General features: G+C 60.0%; 5 protein-coding genes across 5 annotated transcripts; 3 read left to right on the forward strand and 2 right to left on the reverse strand.

Moving 5' to 3' along the window:
* Positions 1-397: 397 nt before the first annotated feature.
* Positions 398-2,734, reverse strand: GMORB2_3800 (uncharacterized protein; the record flags this gene model as incomplete). Its single annotated transcript, XM_035465776.1, has 2 exons — positions 398-1,583; positions 1,791-2,734. 2 exons carry the CDS (start codon positions 2,732-2,734, stop codon positions 398-400), a joined length of 2,130 nt encoding a protein of 709 aa, XP_035323613.1.
* Positions 2,735-3,846: 1,112 nt separating this feature from the next.
* On the forward strand, positions 3,847-11,405 carry GMORB2_3801 (1-phosphatidylinositol-3-phosphate 5-kinase; the record flags this gene model as incomplete). The annotated part of the gene is made up of 2 exons (XM_035465777.1): positions 3,847-11,327; positions 11,390-11,405. 2 exons carry the CDS (start codon positions 3,847-3,849, stop codon positions 11,403-11,405), a joined length of 7,497 nt encoding a protein of 2,498 aa, XP_035323614.1.
* Positions 11,406-11,997: 592 nt separating this feature from the next.
* Positions 11,998-13,566, forward strand: GMORB2_3802 (mitochondrial distribution and morphology protein 12; the record flags this gene model as incomplete). Its single annotated transcript, XM_035465778.1, has 2 exons — positions 11,998-12,242; positions 12,456-13,566. The coding sequence occupies 2 exons, from the start codon at positions 11,998-12,000 to the stop codon at positions 13,564-13,566; spliced, it is 1,356 nt and encodes a 451-aa protein (XP_035323615.1).
* A 226-nt stretch (positions 13,567-13,792) lies between these two features.
* Positions 13,793-14,797, reverse strand: GMORB2_3803 (ESCRT-I complex subunit VPS28; the record flags this gene model as incomplete). Its single annotated transcript, XM_035465779.1, has 3 exons — positions 13,793-14,254; positions 14,389-14,625; positions 14,711-14,797. The coding sequence occupies 3 exons, from the start codon at positions 14,795-14,797 to the stop codon at positions 13,793-13,795; spliced, it is 786 nt and encodes a 261-aa protein (XP_035323616.1).
* A 594-nt stretch (positions 14,798-15,391) lies between these two features.
* Positions 15,392-17,815, forward strand: GMORB2_3804 (nucleolar complex protein 2; the record flags this gene model as incomplete). The annotated part of the gene is made up of 1 exon (XM_035465780.1): positions 15,392-17,815. One exon carries the CDS (start codon positions 15,392-15,394, stop codon positions 17,813-17,815), a length of 2,424 nt encoding a protein of 807 aa, XP_035323617.1.
* Between the last annotated feature and the right edge of the window lie 385 nt (positions 17,816-18,200).

The following is an 18,200-nucleotide window of genomic DNA, read 5'->3' on the forward strand; positions in this document are numbered from 1 at the left end:
TGCCAATCGCGCCATAGACGGGTAGCCCACGCGACAATAAAATAAAAAACCAAAGAAACAAACCCCCCCCCTTAAAAAAAACTGAGAACGAAAGAAGGAGAGGAGTATAGTATTTGTCTTTTATTTAAATTCCCTTTGGTTTCCCAAATGATTTTTTCTTCTCTATGCTACTGATACTATGTATATATATATATAGTATATATATACAGTATATTTATTATTATATGGCTATACTGATAGTAGTAGTAATACTTTTCTCTTCACCTTTCCCCTTGCATCACTAACCCAGCCAGTCATGTAAAGAGACCGAAACTGCCTTGTTGCATTTCTCACGAATATAAAACAACAATCCAATCCGTCGTCACGAAAAAGGCTAAAAAAGAGGAAGAAGAAAAGACTAGAACCCATTGGAACGCCTCCCCTTGAATGCATTGCGGATGAGATCATCAACCTTCTCCTGGTCCTTGACACTCCTACGTCTTCCCAGGCTCCTAAAGTATTCCCGCGCCAGGCGTGGTGTGGATGACCCGGCCGATGAGGGCGGTGGCGCCGGCGCAGCTGCAGGCGTGGACCTTCCGAACGTCGAGGTCGACCCCCGGAAGCCGGAGCCAGAGGGGTTCGCTGCGGCCGTCGGCGTCTCCGCGACGGGGACGGCCGGACTGCTGCCCCCGCCGCCGTCGTCGTCCTTGTGCGCCTCGCCACCGGTACGCACGAGGTCCGAGCTCCGACTTCCCCCGTCCCTCCGCCACGTCGGCGATGCCCGGAAGCTGAGCGTCGGCGATGGCCTGCCGGAGCCGAACGTGACCGGTGCGACGGCCTGGGGCTGCGTCACGGCCCGGGCCCGGGGGGTGTCTGTATTGATGGTGGTGTCGGCGGCGCCGGATGACCGGTCGACCGTCCATCGGCGTCTGCGTCCCCTGCCGCCGTCACCGCCGCCCCCGACCACGTACCTCTTCGCCTTGGCCACCTCGTCCGAGTACAGCTCGAGGATGGCGCCCAGGTTCTCCTTGCGCACGACCTGGGCCGAGAACAGGGGCAGTTCGTCCCGGTCGTTGTACCAGTCGCTCGCGACCAGCGGGTCCGTCGCGTCGCGCACGTAGTCGAGGTACTGCGCCGAGAAGGCGCGGATGAAGTCGTCCCACAGGCACCGGTGCAGGGACCGGTGCTTGGCCATGTGGTCCAGGCACATGCACGCCTTGACGAAGAGGGCCAGGCTGCCCGAGTGCTGCGTTATGTAGCTCGGGTAGGTTGTCAGGAACATTTCAAAGGGCTCCAGGGCGCCGTCGTCGCCTCGGGGGTCCCCTGGTGTGTATTGCTGCTGCTGCTGCTGCTGCTGCTGGTGGTGTGCCGGGGTGGAGGCGTATTGGCCTGACCCCTGGGCGGGGGTCGAGTATTGCCGGGTATGCGACCTCGTCTCTGCGGCTTGCGCCTCATCTTCCCCCGGCTCGTGCATGAGCTCATCGCGCCCGCCCGCCACCGGTCCGTTCGCCCTCGACGGCGAGGGGGTAGCTGCCACCTGGCGCCGCTCATTCACCATGACTCCACCGTTCCTCTGGACGGACAGTCCCCCTCCGTGCTCGACACTCCCTGTTTCCGGAAGATGCGGGAGAGACGCGGGGATGACGTTGTCGTTGCTGTCGTCGTCGTCGTCGTCGTCGTCGTCGTCGTTGTTGTTGTTGTTGTTGTTGTTGTTGTTGTTGTTGTTGTTGTTGTTGTTGTTGTTGCTGCTGCTGCTGCTGCTGCTCGGCGTCGTCGTCGTCGTGCCGTTGGAGCTGTCGATGTGCATATACCCGATCGTCGGGGCCATGCGCTGGAACGACGTCGACGGGTTGGCAGACCTCACGTCCGCGCCGGTATCCATCGGGTCATCGCTGAACTCGATGGGCTTCATGCGCTTGGAGCGGCGGCGATACATATCCAGGTCCTTGCTGCCACCGTTGTTCCGATCGTCGGAGCCTGCGTCACGTGCCACCGTTCCTGGGATCACGCTGGTCTGGCTGGGTTGCGCGCACGGCGGCGTCTCCATGGCGGTGCGCTGTCGCACCCTGGGCGTCTTGTCGGGCGATTTCGAGTCGTCGTCTGCCTTCGAAGTCGGGACCGCCTCCTGCTGCTGGCCTCGGGCTACGGGGACTTGGACCTCTAGGTCTTCTGGCTCCTCCATGCTCGAGGGCAGGTGGATGACGGGCGCGAGGCTCTGGGGCTTTGTTTTCGATCGGGGCTTGGCGGCCGTCCGGGCTGTCTGCTGCTCCTCGGCATTATCGGGCTGCGACCTCACTGGCGAGGAGGACCCCCTGTTGGCAGGATGGGAGGACTTCTGCGTCGCCCCGGTGCCGTCTTCCACCGCTGTCGTCTGCGACGCATCTCTCGCGGCTGCAGGCTCCCTGCCTGCAGCAGCTGCGGGCTCCTGCGTTGTCTCTTGGCCTGATGGTCTGCTGTCGTTCACAGCTTCGTCGGTGTCGGCGTCGGTGACGGCGTCGTCGTTTGGCCGACTCTTCTTCTTTTCCTTGGGCCCGCCTGACTCTTTCAGTCCGGCCGCAGTCCAGTCGCGTTTCTGGTTGTTGACGCGGGCCTCTGTCAAGGAGGAGAGCACACGGCTAGAGACATCGTCTACACTGATGGGGTAGTCGTCGGACCGCACGGCGCCCATGCCATGCCTGTCGAGGACCTTCTCCTGATCCTTGGGGACGCTTATCGACGTCTTCGTCCCCAGTAACCGGGTTATTTCAAAAGACATGAGGATTTTGTGACGTGGCCCGGGACCTCTTTCTTCGAGAGGGAGGGCGGGGGGGGGGGGGGGGGGGGGGGGTCTGTGTCACATTGATGGGCTGACCTCTTATCGTCTGTCGCGGTGAGGGTTCGGGCTTATGCAGATGTGGAGCGAACGCGGAAAAGAAATGGAGCTTGAATCTATCGTTCTATTGTTCAGAAAAAGATAAAAAGCAAAAAAATAAAACATAGATGACGCCGGGTGATGCCCAACATTGGGCGTCACGTACGGGGGGGACTGATTGCGGCGGTAGGGACGACTCTGACCTCTTGAATGCGGAAACGCGGTCCGAGTCCTGGGCACACACGCGTGCGGCGTGAAGCGGTGAATCGGAGGATGTCAGAATAAAATAAGCAGGGTTCTGTGGTGAAATCGGTGGAAGCCGTTTGAAATATGCAGGTTTATTTCTGTCACCCCTTCCCTCCATACTAAGCGGTGATCATAATGACACTGACGGCTGATTCAACTCTGCCCCACGGTCACAGCCCACGCTAAGCTTCAAACAGGTGACGCTATGCCATCATCGTTTTCCCTCCCCAAGGTGGTATCAGTCTAGCACCGCTGCCCACCCACCAGGACCTTCTTGGAGAAGGGCCGGATCTATGATTTTTCATCTTGTCTCGTTTTGGCTGATATCAGTCATGGGAAGTAGGCTGTAGCTGGTGATACCCATCCCGATACACTGACACAGTCATCTTGGCCAGACCTGCCCAGCCTCCAGCTAATTGTCACTCTACCGCTGGCCGTGATTCCCCATCTACATCGCTACCACGACCCTGCTACTTGCCGGGGTCTTCTGGGACGGCCGCCATCGTCATTCCTCATCGCCAAGACTGCGACGCTGCCGGAGACGTCGACACTCTTCAGCTTCCCGAGCGTCGGTTCGGAACCTTTCCATCCTTTCAAGGAACCACGCGGCGTAATTATATTGACAACCGCTATCCCCTCTTCCCCTCAGTTTTGGTGGACCAGCATGAACGCCGAGGCGAACTTCACCGTTTGCTGAGCCCGCCCGCCGTGGAGAAAGAGATCGACATCGATCGCCCATTCGGCCGAATTACCTCGAAAAACCTGCTTCGATGGCTAGCGGCAACCCCACGAAGCCGTCCACCGGCGGCGGCTCGCAGGCATCTGATCCCCTCGGGTCGCCCATCAGCTTTCGTCACCGCCGGAGCTCCGTCGCCTCCGTCGATTCAACCTTCAAGAAGGAGCAGCTCACCTACGACCTTGATAAGATACATGACGCGGCCAGGAACCGTGCCGACTCCCTCACGACCTTCAACGACTTTGCGCCCCCCTCAGTACCGACCGCCACTGCCGAAAACAAGGGCTCGGCAAGCGACATCGTCCAGCAGGGCTTCAGCGGGCTCTACAGTCGGTTTCGGGTCGCCGTCGGAGCCGGTGGCTCTTCCGCCAAGAAGAGCCAGGACGGCGACGAGATGGAGGCCGAAGCGAGCGCTCGTGTCTCTAAGCATTCGGCATCTTCTTCGATGCACCGCACCACCTCGGCCGCCAGCGCAGCTACCGCTCTCTACACCCAGCCTGTGGCGGCACCCGACATGCCGTCGTCCATCGTCTTGGCACCCTCCGACACACGATCACAGCACTCGCAGTCTTCCAAGCCCACGAGCATCAACCTCATGCCCGCTGCAAAGTCCCAGCCGTCCGTTCGGCAGAGCCTCCCCACAAACGCCACCAGCGCTGTCGTGGCCGACCCGCCTGTCCTGTCCATGGACGAGTCGGGCCGCAGCAGGCTCGGCAATAGCAGCAATAGGGACGGTGCCGCCGAAGGCTCCGCACAGCGGAGCCTGAGCAGGGTCGATCGCGACGCCCGCCGTGACAGCGCAGAGGTCCCCAACCTGTACGACCTGACCGAGGGCAAGCTACCACCCAGATCCTCCAACAGGGACGACGCCTCGAGCGTCGCTAGTGTCGACACCTCGAGGAGCCAGTCTCAGGCGGAGCGCCCCTCGGCGGCCAAAGCCCAGACTCCGCACCTGCGCACTCCCTCGTCGGGGTCGCTGATGCTGTCACCCGACGACATCCGAAGACGCCCTCCCGCCATCGAGCGTGTCAGCGGGACGAACTCACCCCACTCCCGGGACTCCTCCACAGATAGAGGCACGCCGGCGGCACCGAGCCCCATCAGTATATCCGCACACAACTCCGTCTACCACGGATCCATCTCCAAAGACGAAGCGCACCGCAATGACCAGGCGGGGAGGATCCCAGGGACCACGCTCAGCTTCGAGGTGGCCACGGACCATCTCAGCCGACTGGATCGGATGCGGCGGCAGGTTCTCAGCAAAGATTTCTGGATGAAGGACGACAGCGTCAAGGAGTGCCATCTATGCCAAACCGCCTTCTCGCCCTTCCGGCGCAAGCACCATTGCCGTACCTGCGGGTGCATCTTCGACCACCAATGCACAACCATCATATCCGGGGAGCGGTTCGGCGTCCAGGGCTCCCTGCGCGTATGCAAACGTTGCCTGATCGTCATCAGCCGTCGCCTGGATGGAAGCGGGTCGGACGACTCCGGGGACGACCACCAAGCGTTCCTTCCGCGCTTCATGGGTTCCGGTCTGGGCTCCGGTCATTCGAAATCTCCGAGCGCAGGCAGCCGCTCGAAGGGTGTGGACAAGGGCAGCCCGATCACCGGCTCCTCTGGCCCGGAGGATGCTCGCCCCGTATCCACGCCCATGATGGCCATCCCTGCTACCCGCCGCGTCCGAGGGCCGAACCGCGCGTCGGCTGTTCTTGAGATCGACGCCTCTCAGCTGAGCCGCCCAGGGTCATCCCGCTCTCTGAAATCCCTGGCATCCGCCCGGCCGCAGTCTTTCGCCGGCCCCGGCCACAAGCGCCACCACTCGAAGCATGGCCTTCTGAATCGCTTCAAAACTGCTCCGCCGGATAGGGCGCCTTTCCGGAAGGGCATTGATGATGAACCCAAGAGATCAAAGTTCCCCGCCTTCCACGACGACAACATCATCGACCCCGAACTCGCAGACTACATGTCGGACGAGTCCACCGAAGATGAGCAGATGGGGCTGTTCTCAACCATGTCCAGCGCAGAAATCCCCTCGGGGAGCTACGAAAATGACAAGCCCACTCTCTCGGCATCCCTGAATTCAAACAGGCACCGCCGTCACAAGCAGGGCGAGAAGAGTATCAGTGGTCTGAATAGTCGTGGCGCGTTCGATGACATGAGCGGCCCGCCAAGCCTTGCAGGTCACAGGCTTTCGGTCCGGCGCCGCAACCTGAGCATGAGCGGAAGCATCCACCACCTGCCGCCGCCTCGGCCCAAGTCTGGAGTCTTCAGGCGGCACTCTCCTTCCTCGGAGATGATTGCTGCAATGGAACATGCTACCCAGTCCTGGCTACCTCCTACAAACGCCGACTTCCACGAGATCAAGCGGAAACCCCAGGTCGAGCTCAACAGTTCCAGCACGCGTCACGTCTACAGGATCCTCCAGCAGCTGCTTGAGGACTCGGGGATCCCCAGCCCATCGCCGTGGCAGAAGGCCTTGGTCCCGATACTGCTTCGGGCAACGGACGACGTGAGTCCCGACGTCTCGAGCGGCGAGGACATGGACATACGGCACTACGTCAAGCTCAAGCGGATACCGGGTGGCCGACCCTGTGACACCTCATACGTCTCGGGCGTCGTCTTCACCAAGAACCTTGCCCTGAAGAGCATGCCCCGCAAGATCACCAATCCTCGCATAGTCCTCGTCACGTTTCCGGTCGAGTACCAGCGCCATGAGCAGCAGCTCATGAGCCTGCAGCCCGTCATCGAGCAGGAGAAGGATTATCTGCGCATCGTCGTCCAGAGGATCACCAATCTGAAACCACACGTCCTGCTTGCGGAGAAGGGCGTGTCCGGGGTGGCGCTGCAGTATCTCTCGGAAGCCAACATCGCTGTGGCTTACAATGTCAAGCACACCGTCATCGAGGCCGTTTCTCGATGCGCCGAGACGGAGATCATCACGTCGGTCGACATGCTGGCTCTCCCGGTCAAGGTGGGGCGTTGCTCCTCCTTCGATGTCCGCACCTACGTTAACAACGCCTATGCCGGCCGAAAGAAGTCGTACATCTTCCTGTCCGGCTGCACGCCGGAGCTGGGCTGCACCATCTCCCTGCGAGGAGCTAGCCACGCCGTCTTGGGAAAGGTCAAGCACATTGTCGACTTCATGGTCTACGTTGTCTACAATCTCAAGCTAGAATCGAGCCTGCTGAGGGACGAGTCCATCAACCCGCCCGAGAATGGGGAAGGATCCCTGGCGAGCTCTATGCTCGCGATCAACGAATCGAGACCGATCGGCAACGCCAGTTCCGCGGAGAGATCCGGACCAACTGTCGGTCTTGGTGAGCCATCTGTCGACGGCAAGACCACGTCCGCGCCGGCATCGACGGGAGAAACCTCGGGGATGGCTGTCACCGACGCCGTGTCGACTTCCCAAGAATCGGACCAAGCCAAGCAGGAGGGCCCAGAGGCGCAGCAGCCGGAGGAGGTCCCGGACGACGTGCCCATGCCGACGTTCTACAGCGACATGGTTGCCAAATACGAAACAAAAATCCTTTCTGCCTCGCCTTATGTCAAGTTCTCCCAGCCGTACCTTCTCATGCGAGCTCGCGAGCAGGAGAGGCGACTTCTCTACCTGCGCCGCCTCCTAGACCACGATGTCTCCGAACAGCGGAGGAGGGCTGCGGAGGAAGCTCTGGAGGGAAAGAGCCAGGAAGAGCAGCAGAGGCAGCAATCATCAGAGGCAGGAGCATTGCAGCCGTCGGAGGAACAGAGCGAGGAGGGGCAGAGCCAGCCCGCAGGAACAGACGGCGCGGATGCCGAATCCGTGGAAGCTCGCGGCAAGGAATCGGAGACGAGGTCTAAGGAGGCCTCGGATATGGCCAGCGTGTCCCAGCCATTCCAGCTCATCACGCCCGAGATGGTGGAGAGGATTGGCCACAAGGCGCCGAAGCAGATGATGGAAATCCTCCACGCTGTCCACGATGCCGAGTACGACAAGGCGCTCTTCAACTACCGAACACAGACGCGGCACTGGGAGACATATATGCAGGGGAACCTAGACCTGTTCGACCCTTACTCGCACCAAAACATTGTCGTGCTGTACTCGGCCATCTGTACCGAGACCAAGATCCCCTGCACCGAACCCGAGCTGCTTGCCCTCAACTTCTACGACGAGCAGCGCTACGACGCTCAGATGGATCCGGACTGCTCGCTGGGACAGTACATCGAGGACCTGGTGTACGGCCAGGACGAGGTCTGCACGTCCAACGGATGCGAGCGCAAGATGATTGAGCACCACCGGACGTACGTTCACGACCAGTACCGCATCACCGTGTTTGTCGAGCACTTCCCCAACGCGCCGCCGCGAAGCCCCGAACTGGGCGATGGCATCACCATGTGGACGTACTGCAAGACTTGCGAGAAGGACTCGGAGGAGACTTGCATGTCCACCGCCACCTTCAAGTACTCGTTCGGCAAGTACCTCGAGCTCCTGTACTGGGGCCGCGGCCTTCACATGGCAGATAGCGTGCAGTGCGGCCAAGACCACCACCAGGACTACGTGCGCTACTTCAGCCTGGCCGACTCTCGCGTCCGCATCCATCGCGACCCCATCGACCTCCTCGAGATCGTCGTGCCCCGGGCGCGCATCACGTGGAACGTGGCCAACGATCTGAAGCTCAAGAACGAGATCTACACCAAGATGGAGGAGCGGTGGAACCGATACATGACCTCGGTCAAGGCGCGCCTGCAGGGCATCAGAATCGACAGCGTCCTTCCCAAGAAGGCCGAGGCCTGCAAGGAGGCGCTGGAGCAGCTGTCCAAGAAGGCCCAGGAGGACCAGCCGGCCATGATCCGCCAGCTCCAGGACGTCTACGTCAACTCCAAGTATTACGAGGTCGTGCCCTTCAACAAGATCACGCGGCAGATGCTCGAGGTCGCGGGCGAGTGGGACGTGGCATTTGCCAAGTTTGAGGCCGACTTCCTCGGCGACAAGGATATGAGGCAGCTCACCATCATGCAGCTCAAGAAGATGTTTGCCGATGACGAATCCAAGGAGTCACTCGTCACGAACGAGGGCACAGGGTCCACGGCCGACAGCGACGAGCCCATCTCGCAGACCTTCTCGGAGGCCGACGAGAAGAGCACCCAACCCACCGATGTCACGGAGAGCGCCGGTGGGCTCGAGGGGAGCAGCACGACGGCCTCCTCCGAGCCTGGCGCCAGGGAGCCCCCGTCGGGAGACGATGGAAAGTCGGGGATGGCAGCGGAGGGTGCAGTCGAGAGAGTCGAGGCGCTGGACCTGGCCGGATCCCCCGTCGGAGCCAAGGGCGCTGCGGGAGCCGCCGCCGCGCAGGGTGTGGCAGGCGACGGGATCTCAAAGGCGCCCATACCGGTCACTCCTCGGGCCCCCGAGTCGCCCGAGGAGGACGACGGGATGTATACGGAGCTGCCCCCCCCCCGTCCCTCTCTCGGTGAAAGGATAGACCAGAAGCGGCGGGAGCAGGTTGAGCAGGGACAGGGGCAGGGCCAGCCCATCGACGCCCCCCCGCCTACCCCCGTGTCCCGCGCGACCCCGGAACGCCTGTCGGCGCGCACGTTCGGGAGCACCACCTCGCCGCCGCTGCTGCGCGCCAACACACAGCCTGTGAGGACGCTGCTTAGATCGCAGTCCTCCTCGGGCCGGGTGGCGGCACTGCACGAGGGCAGACCCACGCACCCGGAGCACCAGGCCGACCAGCCGCCGCCGCCGAACGAAGGCTCGGTCAAGGTGGACAAGAAGCTATCGGAGCGCCTAGGTCTGAGCGCTCTCAAGTCCCGGCAGAAGGCTGGCCAGTCCAACATTCCCCGTCTGATCCACAAGAAGAGGGATTCGCAGGTGTCAACGCTGGCGAAGCACTTTGAGCAGCTCAGTCGCGAGTTTGAGAAGGAACGTATGCGGGACCGAAAGGAACGCGCTGCCAGTCTGCGCCATCCCCGAGCGATGCTCCCCAGGACGTCTACCAAGGCCATCGTCGAGGTGTACGACGACGTGAACGAGGCGGTTGCCGAGCCCGGACCTGCCGTAGAGGACGCGCAGCCACCCGATAGCAAGGCGACCTCTGTTCCGGAACACGAGCAGCCGCTGCCGCCGGTGCCCGACGCCGATGCTTCTCAGGAGACGCCGGCTGGAGAGGAGGAGCCAAGGGATGGTGCCGCAGACGAGGGAAAGAGCGACCAGAAGGATGAGCAGGAGAAGAACGACGCCGCCGAGGACCACCCCAGCCAGGCCGGCACCGACGACGAAGGGGCCGCGAGCGACGGTGAGCAGGGCGTTTCGGAGGAGTTCATGCCGGATATCAAGGAGCTGGCCAACTCGCTGGAGCCGAGCGCGGAGATACCGCTGGAGCTCCCCAAACACCAGAAGACGAGCCTGATGAGGTACCTGACGAATTTCTGGGCGGAGCGATCGGCTAGCGGCTGGCCGGCCCTCGACTACCCCGTGACGGGCAACGACCACATCTTTGTGGACTCGGACATCATCATCCGCGAGGACGAGCCGAGCTCCGTGATCGCGCTGGCGCTCAACAACGAGGACTACAACAGCAAGCTGGAGCGGATCCGGGCAGACGCGCAGGCCCTAGCACAGCAGGACCAAGAATCCAGCGACGGCAGCGTCAACCTCGGCCCCGGGCGCTCGCCGGTAGAGGGCCCGATGGAGGAGGCGGAGCTGGAGAAGAGCCTGCTGCGGAGCACGGGCACGCACCTCAAGTACCAGTTCAAGGACGGGGCGTCGGTGATGACGTGCAAGATCTTCTACGCGGAGCAGTTCGACGCGCTGCGCAGGAAGTGCGGCGTGGCCGAGCGCATCGTCGAGTCGCTCTCCCGCTGCCTCAAGTGGGACAGCAAGGGCGGCAAGACGAAGTCGGTCTTCCTCAAGACGCTGGACGACCGGCTGGTGCTCAAGTCGCTCTCGCCCATCGAGACGTCGGCCTTCCTGCGCTTCGCGCCGGGGTACTTTAGCATCATGGCCGAGTCGCTGTTCCACGACCTGCCGTCGGTGATTGCCAAGATGGTCGGCTTCTTCCAGGTCGTCATCAAGAACCCGCTCACGGGTGTGGACGTGAAGCTCGACCTGCTCGCGACCGAGAACCTGTTCTACGACCGCTCGCCGCAGCGCATCTTCGACCTCAAGGGCTCGATGCGGAACCGCAAGATCCAGTCCACGGGCGAGCAGAACGAGGTACTGCTCGACGAGAACATGGTCGAGTACATCTACGAGTCCCCCCTCTTTGCGCGGGAGCACTCCAAGAAGCTGCTGCGCGCGTCGGTGTGGAACGACACGCTGTTCCTGGCCAAGCAGAACGTCATGGATTATTCCCTCATGATTGCCGTGGACGAGGACAGGAAAGAACTCGTCGTGGGGATCATCGATTGCATCCGTACATATACATGGGACAAGAAGCTCGAGACGTGGATCAAGGACCGTGGGAGGAACAGGCCTACCGTTACGAGTCCGAAGGAGTACAAGAATCGGTTCCGTGAGGCCATGGCGAGGTACGCTTCCCCCGCCCCCCCTCTTCTCTCCTCTTCTCTCTCTCTCTCTCTATTGAAACCAGTTTGGAGGAGGGCTGATTACTGACTTGAGGATGCAGGTATATCCTTCAGTCGCCGAATTGCTGGCACCTTTTCAACTACCCCAAATACCCTCATTACTATGCACGTGCTAGATTCGAGGAGACAGAGCAGTAGGCGTTTGTTGTCCTAGGAGATGTAATCTTTACTGTATTGTCATGATGTAATGTTGGGGGAGGATTTTACCAAACTTTTTTTTTCGAGAGAGAGAGAACAAGAAGAAAATAACGACTTGGCAATCTTTAGACCTGATACACGATCAATGTCATGTACTATCTGACGCATCTCACTGAGCAATAATATTTACTTTTTAGTCTCTCCGATTCTATTCATGGAGCAATATAATGAATAATCTTGATCGGAAGACTGGCTAAGATAGAATAAAAAAGTCCTGCCTGAGACTCCCTAAAGTCACGCCCCACTGTGAGCCAATAATATAAACACAACATCCGCAAAACCTCATGACCAGAGCATCATTGCTCTGACAAGACTCTCTCTTCCAACCATGATATGAATGGAATTGATGGATACTCGACAGAGAAGAGCATTCATCAATCACACATAGAGGGCAGGATAGACCCCTCACCCTCCAATGTCCATAGAAGTGGACTGGGACGCGCTGACGAGCGGTCCCGATGGCAGAGCGCTGGCAGAGCGCATCCGCATCTTCATCCACGACAAGTTCCAACGCGTGCCGCTCCCACGCTTCATCAAGTCCGTGACGGTGCACGGATTCGACTTCGGCACAGTCCCTCCTAGCCTTGTCCTGAAGGACATAACAGACCCCCTGCCGGACTTTTACGAGGAAGACGAGGGGGACACGGATGACGACGACGGGTCAGGTACCACCGACGAGGAGCATCGTCATCGTCGTCAGCAACAACATCGTCAACATCATCATGCCGCCACCACCGCCACCACCACCACCTCCTCCTCCTCCTCTCCCTCCCCCACTACGAAGAGGAGGAGACGAAAACAGCAGCAGCAGCAGCAGCAGCAGCAAGGGTTTCCGAGGCAGGAAATACCCCATCATAACCACCATCACCACAGCTACCACGACAACATGGGCGCACCTTACCTGGGGACCTCGACGCCCGGCATCCTCGGCGGCCCGGGGCTGAACTACTTCCACGGCCATCTAGGCACGACGGGGACGAACACGCCCCTAGCCGCCGTGGCGGGTGCCCACCACTGGATGGGCACCATGACGTCGTCGCCGTCGCCGCCGCCGTCGTCGTTGTCGTCGTCATCGCCGTCTTTGCCGTCGTCGTTCCCCTCGCCGCCGCCCAGCGGCCGGCACAGCCGCAACCAGTCGCAGGGGAGCATGCTGTCCGTCGACAACGCGCCGCCTCACTCCCTGCAGCCCCAGCAGAAGCAGCCGCCTCCGCCGCTGCGGGAGAAGGGAAGCGTGTCCACGTTGGCGCCTACGTCGGCGAATACTTCGCGGCCTCCGACACGGGATGCCGCCGCCACCGCCGCCGCGTCGTTCGAATCGGCCATCACGGAGGAGGAGGAGGAGGAGGAGGAGGGTGCTGACGGGGCACAGGAAGATGGTGGTAGGAGGAGGAGGAGGAGGAGGAGGAGGAGGAGGGAGCCAAAGGTGGACGACTTCCAGTCCGTCTTCAGGATCACGTACTCTGGCGATGTGAGGCTCAACCTCACGGCTGAGATACTCCTCGACTACCCGATGCCCAGCTTCGTGGGCATCCCGCTCAAGCTCAACATCACCGGTCTGTCGTTTGACGGTGTCGGCGTGCTGGCCAAGATACGCAAGAGGCTGCACTTCTGCTTTCTCAGTCCCGAGGATGCCATGGCTGCTGTGGGCCCGGATGACGATGAGGAGCAGGAACGAGAGGGTGAGCAAAAGCTACAGCAGCAGCAGCAGCAGCAGCAGCAGCAGCCGCCGCCGCAGCAGCCGCAACAAAGGGATATTCAGAAGCAGCAGCAACAACAGAGGGATACTCAGAAACAGCAACAGCACAAGGGTAGATTCGGTGGATTGCTTCAGGAGATCAAGGTTGAGAGTGAGATTGGTGAGAGGGAAGGTGGGAAGCAGAGCTTGAAGAATGTTGGCAAGGTGGAGCGGTTTGTTCTGGAGCAGGTCAGGAGGATATTTGAGGAGGAATTTGTATATCCTAGTTTCTGGACGTTTTTGGTGTAATATTCAACTAAATAATAACAAGATAGGCAAGGCGAGAAAGGAACGGAGAATTAGGCTCTGATGCCATCATTCCTACGCTATGCAGAGACCCTACGGCATCCTTCTTCTGACTCCCCACTCTTTGGAATATCTACTCAACCCGCTGAGATTGGAAGAGAATCCTTGCTCGTATACACACCACCACTGCACTGTTGGGCCGAAAGATCAGAGGCAACGGACGTCGCGATCACGTCAAGGTGCTCCGGAACCCCTGGTAGGCTTGCTGGATATCCAGCTCCAGCTCCCGAGCCTGCTGCTCGCCTAGCTCTTCGGTGGCCTTCATCTGGTTGAGCGTGATGAGCCACTGGACGATCTTGCCGCGGTTCTCAAAGTCCTTGTCCGTCACCTTGTTGACCGACTGGATCACGTCGGACAGCAAGGGGTGCAGCTGGTCCTTTGACAGGAGCCCGAGCTTGACGGCGTCAAGGAACGTGATGAACTCCTGGGTCGCCTCGAGGATGAGCACGCCGCTCGTGCCCTTGGCTGCGGCGGCGGCGGAGCCAGGTGCGCCGCCGCTGCCACCGGGACCGCCTCCCCCCATGCCTCCGAGCCCGGATGATGAGGGGGTCGGCCCTGATGATGATGATGCCGTCAGGGTGGTCGATGGCATGCCTACGCGTAGCCGTTCCGTCGCGCGTGGGACTTCGAGCTGTGCTGCGGCGTCAGCCGTTTTTCATAGGGGAGAGAGAAGAGAGAGAGAGAGAGAGAAGGAAAGGCAAGAAAAGAAAGAAAGAAAGAAAGGAGAGATATTGATGAGAGGATGAGAGACAAAAGAAGACGTACATTCCATCTGGCCTTGAATTCTTCGAGAGTACCAAACGCCTTGGAGATCGTCTCATCGGCCAGGAGAGCCTTGTACTGCCTCAGAGACCGCTCACATATCTCGGTGTACTCGGCCTCCGGGATGGCATCTTTCAGAAAGGCCTTCTCCAGCTGATCTATAGTGACGATGATGCTGAACAGCTCGGCGAGAGACTCGTGGATATCCTGCTCGGCACGTGTCTCCGAAAGCTTGACTTCCTGGCGAGAGTGCAGAAGAACGAGGCATCGTTAGCAGGGATGGGCACGGATGAGAGGGGGGTTTTCGACTACCGATGGTACTAACCTCGTCAAGGTTGATAGTGGCCGACATGTTGGTGTTCGGTACGTAGCTGTGAGGAGTGGGCGCGTAGCTCTGCTGACGAGGGTTCATGGCGGGCGGTCGAGGTGAGGCATCGGGGTGAGACCCGATGCTCGCTTTGCTGTGCAAGTATCAAGTCTTGAAGTAGAAGAAGGATGGATCAGGTTTGAGGTTGAGGGCCGCGGCTGCGATAATATTAGTGAATAGAATAGAACAGTACTATCAACAGTCAACAGAGAACAGGCTCCAGTGCATTATGGTACAGCAGCAATACAGCGCCTGCTGACAAGTTCAAGCACTAAAAGGGTACCTATACTGCCTATATATAGGCCTGTACACTACTTATATATGGGCTGTACACTACCTATATAGGCTATAGCCTATACCCGAAGTCCTGAACCGACCTACCCTCCCCTCCCCCCCCCCCCCCCCCTTCCAGCATACATGGCAGAATTCTGACCGCTTTCCATTTTCCTCCCCCCACCACCCCCACACCAACTAGCTTAGACCAGAGTTCCTATCGATAAGACGCCAGTCAAGGGGAGGAAAAAAAAAAAAAAAAAAAAAAAATCGGCAACTTTTCCTCCACTCATACGCAAAGAAGACGTCCTTGCTCGTCTCTTTGCATCCAAAACAGACCTGACCATTGCAACCGCCGCCGTCACGATGGGTACCGCAAAGAAGAATCTCAAGGCGACAAAGAAGTTTGAGAAGAATCGCCTCAGAGGTGTTCTCGACAAGAGGAATGCCACGGCCAAGGTCAAGCAGCGCCAGCAGATGAAGGACAAGAAGCAGGGCCGTCGAAACAAGGATGCCGAATTTTTCAAGGGTCCCTCCGAGGAGGGCGGCGACGGTGCCGCAGACGGTGGCCGACCTTTCAAGAAGCCCAATGCTGGTCTGATCGGCAAGGGAAAGAAGGTCAACGACATGAGCGTCGACGACTTCTTCCAGGGCGGATTCGACGACATCATCGACAACGACAAGGCTGCCGCTGACGGCAAGCTGGGCAAACGGAAGCGCGGCGCCCCGTCCAGGAAGGCCCAGTCGGACGACGAGTCCGACGACGAGGAGCCCATCCTCACCAATGGCAAGGATGACGGCGACAGCGACTCGGACGAGGACGACGAGGACCTCGAGGAGGGCGGCGGCATGAGCAAGCAGACCATGGACGAGCTGGCCGACAAGGACCCCGAATTCTACAGGTTCCTCAAGGAGAACGATCCGGAAGCGCTGGACTTTGACGACAACGCCGACCTGGCCGAGGTAGACGAGCTCAGCCAAGGCGACTCGGACGAGGACGAGGAGCAGCAGCGGCGGCCTAAGAAGAAGCGCAAGCAGGGCAACAAGAAGACGGCCGAGGCCGGGGGGGAGGAGGAGGAGGAGGAGGAAGAGGAGGAAAAGCCGGCGCTCCAGAACAAGGAGCTGACGCGCGAGATTGTGGCGTCGTGGAAGAAGTCGATCACCGAGAGGCAGTCTCTGCGCGCGGCACGGCAGGTGGTGCTGGCGTTCCGGTGCGCCGCGCGGCTGAACGAGGACGAGGACGAGGACGAGCGGCGGTGGAAGATCACCAGCCCCGACGTGTTCAACGACGTGCTCGTGCTGGCGCTCAACGAGATCCCGCGCGTCATGAACCACCACCTGCCGGTCAAGGAGTCGTCGTCGGGAAAGGTGTACGTGCAGACGGAGACGGCCAAGTTCCGCAACCTGTCCCTGCTCCTCAAGACATACACGACGTCGATGATGGTCCTGCTGGGCACGCTGTCCGACGACCGGACGCTCAAGCTGACGCTGTCAGCCATGACGCCGATCCTCCCCTACCTCCTGTCGTTCAAGAAGCTGATCAAGGCGCTGGCCAAGGCCGTCGTCAACTTCTGGGCGCAGCCGGCCAGCTCGGAGACGACGCGGATCACCGCGTTCCTGGTGCTGCGGCGGCTGGTCAGCATCGGCGACAAGGGCATCCGCGAGACGGTGCTCAAGACGACGTACCAGGGCCTCATCCAGGGCTGCCGCGTCACCAACGCCAACACGGTCCAGGGCATCAACCTGGTCAAGAACTCGGCCGCCGAGCTGTGGGGCATGGACCCGACCGTCGGCTACACCACGGCCTTCGGCTTCATCCGCCAGCTGGCCATCCACCTGCGCAACAGCATCGTCAACAACAAGAACGACTCGTTCCGCATCGTCTACAACTGGCAGTACACGCACTCGCTCGACTTCTGGTCCTGCGTCCTGGCCGAGCACTGCAACCCGCTCAGGGAGGCCGAGGCCGGCCGCGAGTCCCCCCTCCGCCCGCTCATCTACCCGCTCGTCCAGGTCACGCTCGGCGCCCTCCGGCTGATCCCCACGGCCGTCTACTTCCCGCTGCGCTTCCACCTGCTGCGCTCCCTGCTGCGCACCTCGCGCGCCACGGGGACCTACATCCCCCTCGCCTCCCCGCTCATCGACGTCCTCAACTCGGCCGAGATGCGCCGCGTCCCCAAGCCGTCCACGCTCAAGGCCCTCGACTTCTCCCTCTCCTACAAGTGCCCCAAGTCCTACCTCCGCACCCGCGTCTACCAGGACGGCGTGGGCGACCAGGTCGTCGAGCTCCTGTCCGAGTACTTCCTCCTCTGGTCCACCTCCATCGCCCTGCCCGAGCTGGCCCTGCCTGTCGTCATCCAGCTCAAGCGATGGCTCAAGCAGGCCCGCTCCAGGTCCGGCGGCAACCGCAATCAGAAGCTCATCGCCTCCGTCGTCCTGCTCGTCCAGAAGCTCGAGGACAGCTCGCGCTTCGTCGAGTCCCACCGATCAAAGGTCGACTTCGCCCCCCGCGACCGCACCCAGGTCGACAACTTCCTGCGCGACTTCGACGTCGCCAAGACCCCCATCGGCGCCTACGTCGTCGGTCAGCGTGCCGGTAGGGCCCAGCGGGCAAAGATGCTCGAGGATGCTCGCAAGGAGGACGATCGGAAGAGGAAGGAGGACGAGATGGCTGCCAATGCTGCTGGTCGTGATGACCTTGACAGCGAAGAGGACGACGAGCGTGACGATGACGATATGGATGTTGAGCATCAGCTTGCCGAGGAGGAGGATGATGAGGATGACGAGTAAATTCCATCTTGTCAGGTCAACCTTTGCTTCCATGTCTGTTTCTTTTCCTCATTTATCAGGTTGTTCCCTTTTTTTTTTTTTTTGCCTTGGTCGATACCTCGTCACACACACACACACACACACTTGTATCAAGGGTTATATTAGAGATGATGTTGCATGGGAAAGAAGAGAAGAACAAAACAATAAGAATTCAAACGATTTTCGTCTGTATCCATGCCAGGTGCTCCTATGCCAACTCCTGACCAAAGGATAGCAATACGCACCCACCGTTTCCCCCCTCCCCCCTTGATATACGAGAAAAAAATAACCAATAAAATACTCATAAACGCCAAAAACCGTACGCCCATCCAAATCTGCGCACTGCCATACTTCCAAAACGTAAAGC

The sequence above is a fragment of the Geosmithia morbida genome, assembly GCF_012550715.1.
Source record: "Geosmithia morbida isolate 1262 chromosome Unknown scaffold_2, whole genome shotgun sequence".
In the NCBI taxonomy this organism is placed as follows: Eukaryota; Fungi; Ascomycota; class Sordariomycetes; order Hypocreales; family Bionectriaceae; genus Geosmithia; species Geosmithia morbida.